Below are 4,654 nucleotides of genomic sequence, written 5' to 3' on the forward strand. Positions count from 1 at the left end.
CTGAACAATAATGTAATTATAATCTTTCTTGTTCTTGTCATAAACATGCAAGTATACATTTTGTGATACGCTTAGGTCAAAGTTTTTCTAGATATAACCTACCTAATTCTATCTACCTAATTCTATACACATAAAGAAAAGTAATAAGAAGAACAAAACTTTACAGACTCCATCTTCTGTTTTTTGCCAGGAGACACATGGTGCCCACTTATTTCTTTCTTTCACCAGCACCTCAGCTGCCATAGAAATGACAGAAAGGCTTGTCGGAGCTTCTTGTTCCCCCAAATCAGGATAAATGAGTGGCTTGAAGCATACAAGACTGCAAGAACCTGGCAGAGCATGAAAACTGACCTATTCTTCAGGGCATTAGAATTCCATGTTAAGGTGATTTGAGTCACAAAGTAAATGACAGATAGAAAGAGGAAGGAGATCACATTTTGCAAGGCTCTTATATGGACCTTGTTGCTGAGATCTTGAGATCCTTTACCACTGAGCAGCATCTTCCTGAGATGTTTCCACAGGGAAAAGATTAACAACAGAAAGGATGTCATGGACATAGTAAAGGATATGAAGTTTGCAAGAATAAAAATAGTAATATTTGAAATGTGTACCATATCCATGAAGTTGGTCTCCCAAGTAAAGTTTCCTTTATATTCATTCATATACACTTTTTCATCTATGATTACCACTGCAATATGACAAACCAAGAAGACGAAACTCCCCAACAGTATCATGAGAACCACTCTTTCAGCTTTCCATTTTAGGTGAAGGAAAAAAGGGCTGGAGAAATTGGCTATCTTGAGCAAATATAGTATGCAGAGACTAGTAGCAAGCCAGACGCTGAAGTGGCTGCTTACTGCCCAGGCAATATAAGCAATAGTTCTTACTACTGGACTATGTAAAGCTGGGTTAATCAGAGTTCCATACAATGTAATCCTGTTGTCCAGAGCAAACCAATTCTGGAGGCCGCCAGTGCAGTGAGGATTTGATCAGTGCAGGAGATCTTTTGTGTCTTCACCCAGTCAATGCAGTTCACCAGTGCTATGAAGCTATTGAAAAAACTTTCTAGAACAAATTCTCCTATTATTAGGATGAAAAGAATGCTCAGTATTGAACTTATCATGTCTAGAGAAAAAGAAAAAAACCCAATTCTACTATTGCTGGTTGTGATTTCTTTAATATTTTGAACTTAAGTCTTATTTGCAACTGATTTGAATGTGCATAAAATTCCTGGTTGTTCTTTTAATCCTATAATCAATGCAAAGTAAGAAAGCTTCAGGGTGTGCCAATATAAGAGCTCAGTCCTTTCTTTATCAAAAATATTGCTATTCTTCAAACAGCTTAAATTATCTCCTATTCAAATACTTTGTCTTTGCTGTAGGCTGGAGTATTTTATAACTGATGTTTTCTAAGCTGAATTCTCATTTGTTCACATGCAAATATACACATATTCTCTTTCATTGTTTTGCACTTTTCTTTAGTTAACCTCTCCATAATTTCTCTTCATCAACTTTGTCATTAGTAAAATTTAGAAACCCAATACATTGAATATATAATGAATGCTATGAAGCTTGACCCTAGATAAGATCAATATGACTACAGATATTTTTTTATTTTTATTGAACTCATTGGAATAACATTTGTTAATAAATTATATGTTTCAAGTCTAGAATTTTATAATATATCACCTTTATATTGAATTGTTTCTTCATCACCCAAAATCAAGCCACCTTCCATCATATTTTATCCTTGTTTTTTTATTTTTGTATATAATGTCAAATGTATATAGAAAGAATCCAAGCTTTTCTTATTAAAGCATCGAGGTTTCCTTGAGTACCCCAGAAAGGCCAATACTCAGTAAGTGCTGATTGCTGATAACTAACATTTAAGTATAATTTTAAGCTTATAGACTCATAAACATACAAACACACACACACACACACACACACACACACACACCCCTCATGGTTGGAAGGAATTATTGTCCCATAGTTCTCAAAATGGAAAAAGTAATTCTCAGTAAGGTCATTCAGGTTTAAATCTCTTTTATTTCATTCAGGCTTTTCAGCTTATTAATGGATAACAAACATATCTCTCATGTTATGGCATTAATAAAGTTTCTCTTTTGTATCTATTTAATATTTAAATATTATTTACTTAATTAAAACTGTCAAAAATGTTTAAAAAAAAATTTGGTGTTTGACCAAGTGGAGGTGCAGTGGATAAAGCGTTGTCCTGGGACTCTGAAGACCCAGGTTTGAAACCTTGAGGTCACCTCCTTGAGTGCGGGCTCACCATCTTGAGCAAGGGGGAACCGGCTTGAGTGTGAGATCATAGCCATGACCCTATGGTCACTGGCTTGAGCCCAAACATTGCTGTCTTAAAGCCCAAGGTCGCTGGCTTGAGCCCAAGGTTGCTGGCTGGAACAGCAATCAATGAACAACTAAGGTGCCGCAACTGTGAGTTGATGATGCTTCTCATCTCTCTCCCTTACTATCTGTCTGTCCCTGTCTGTCTCTGTTTCTCTCTCTCTCTCTCTCTCTCTCTCAAGAAAATAGTCCTGATCATTTTGCTTTCTTTTTTTTTTTTTTAATCTATAATTTATGGTTTACTCTTTATACCTTACACAGCATTTCCAGGTGCACTTTAAATCTTTTTTTTTTTTTTTTTTTTTTTTTTTTTTTTCATTTTTCTGAAGCTGGAAACGGAGAGACAGTCAGACAGACTCCCGCATGCGCCCCACCGGGATCCACCCGGCACGCCCACCAGGGGCGACGCTCTGCCCACCAGGGGGCGATGCTCTGCCCATCCTGGGCGTCGCCATGTTGCGACCAGAGCCACCCTAGTGCCTGAGGCAGAGGCCACAGAGCCATCCCCAGCGCCCAGGCCATCTTTGGAGCCTTGGCTGCGGGAGGGGAAGAGAGAGACAGAGAGGAAAGCGCGGCGGAGTGGTGGAGAAGCAAATGGGCGCTTCTCCTGTTTGCCCTGGCCGGGAATCGAACCTGGGTCCTCCGCACGCTAGGCCGACACTCTACCGCTGAGCCAACCGGCCAGGGCTCATTTTGCTTTCTTCTTCATCCATACTGTAGAACTTTTACAAAGCTTTTACTTACATGGTTTAAATCTAATAATCTTTGGTACTGTTTGTTGTACATGTATACAAAATATATTCTAAATATATTTGTCACTCTTTAATTTAATTATGTGCATCTTTTCCTCTATTAACAAAAAAAAATAGTTCGTGATGAAATAATATCTATTCCAAACATCCATCCTCAACATGTGATTTAGAATACAATATCTGTACCATCTAAAAGATTGCAGGTTCAAACAAAGAAAATCTAACTCACTGTGGTAAATATTTCTGGTAATAGTTAATAGAAAATAGCAATGATTTCCTGAGATGAGTTGTCAGTTCTTAAAAAATGCATAAATATAGATCATAAATTCTCAATTTCAAGATTATAACTTATAACTAGAATATGTATGTGAAATATTTATGGCTCCCTAATCCAGTGGAATTTCTTATACCATTTTGTAAAATTAGATTGCTTGCCTGGAAAGAAATAATGTGTTAATCTTATAATATTTCTTGTATTTTTTATAAACATGCACACATACACATTTTTTATGTGTGTCTAGGTATAACTTACCCAATTCTATGCACATAAAGAAATGTAGTGGGAAGTAAAAAACTTTACAGACTCCATCAGTCTGTTTTCTGCCAGAAGACACATGGCACCCAATTACTTCCTTTCTTTCACCAGCATTTCAGCTGCCACAGAAATGACAGAAAGGCCTGTCGGAGCTTCTTGTTCCCCCAGATCAAAATTAATGCATGGTTTGAAGGATATAGGATATTAAGAAAGTGGTAAAGCATAAAAACTGAATTGTTCTTTATAGAATTGCACAATAAGATGTTTTGTGTCAGGATATAGAAGATAAATAGCAACAAAGAGAAGATCACACTTTGTATGGCTCTTACGTGGACCTTGGTGCTGAGATCTTGGGATCCTGTGCTACTGAGCTGCATCTTCCTAAAATGTTTCCACAGGTAAAAGATTAGCAACAGAATAGCTGACACGTTCACAATAAAGCATATGAAGTTTGTAAGCATGAAAACAGTTAGACTTGCAAGGCGTTCAGTGCCGATCGAGTTGGTCTCTCCAGTAATGTTTCCTTCATATTCACCATTATGCATCTTTTCATCTATGCCTATCACTACAACATAACAAACCAAGAAGACGAAACTCCCCAACAATGTAATGAGAACCACTCTTTCAGCTTTCCATTTTAGGTGAAGAAAAAAAGCACTGGAGAAATTGGCTATCTTGAGCAAATATAGTATGCAGAGGCTAGTAGCAAGCCAGATGCTGAAATGGCCACTTACTGCCCAGGCAATATAAGCAATAGTTCTTACTTCTGGACTATATAAAGCTGAGTTAAGCAGAGTTCCGTACCAATGTAATCCAGTTGTCCAGAGAAAACCAATTCTGGAGGCCGCCAGAGCAGTGAGGATTTGATCAGTGCAGGAGATCTTCCGTGTCTTCACCCAGTCAATGCAGTTCACCAGTGCTATGAAGCCATTGGCAATATTTCCTAAAACAAATTCTATCATTACTAGGACGGAAAAAATTCTCAATAGTAACTTCAT

General features: G+C 37.5%; 2 protein-coding genes across 2 annotated transcripts; both read right to left on the minus strand.

Annotated features, from left to right (window-relative positions):
- Window positions 1–221: 221 nt before the first annotated feature.
- LOC136320047 (taste receptor type 2 member 46-like) lies at window positions 222–1,123 on the minus strand. The gene is given in 2 exon segments (XM_066253192.1): window positions 222–937; window positions 940–1,123. Coding segments are annotated over 2 exon segments (900 nt in total).
- Window positions 1,124–3,709: 2,586 nt separating this feature from the next.
- On the minus strand, window positions 3,710–4,654 carry LOC136319304 (putative taste receptor type 2 member 33). The gene is given in 1 exon segment (XM_066252617.1): window positions 3,710–4,654. A coding segment is annotated over 1 exon segment (945 nt).

Source organism: Saccopteryx bilineata, chromosome 1 (assembly GCF_036850765.1).
Source record: "Saccopteryx bilineata isolate mSacBil1 chromosome 1, mSacBil1_pri_phased_curated, whole genome shotgun sequence".
NCBI lineage: Eukaryota > Metazoa > Chordata > Mammalia > Chiroptera > Emballonuridae > Saccopteryx > Saccopteryx bilineata.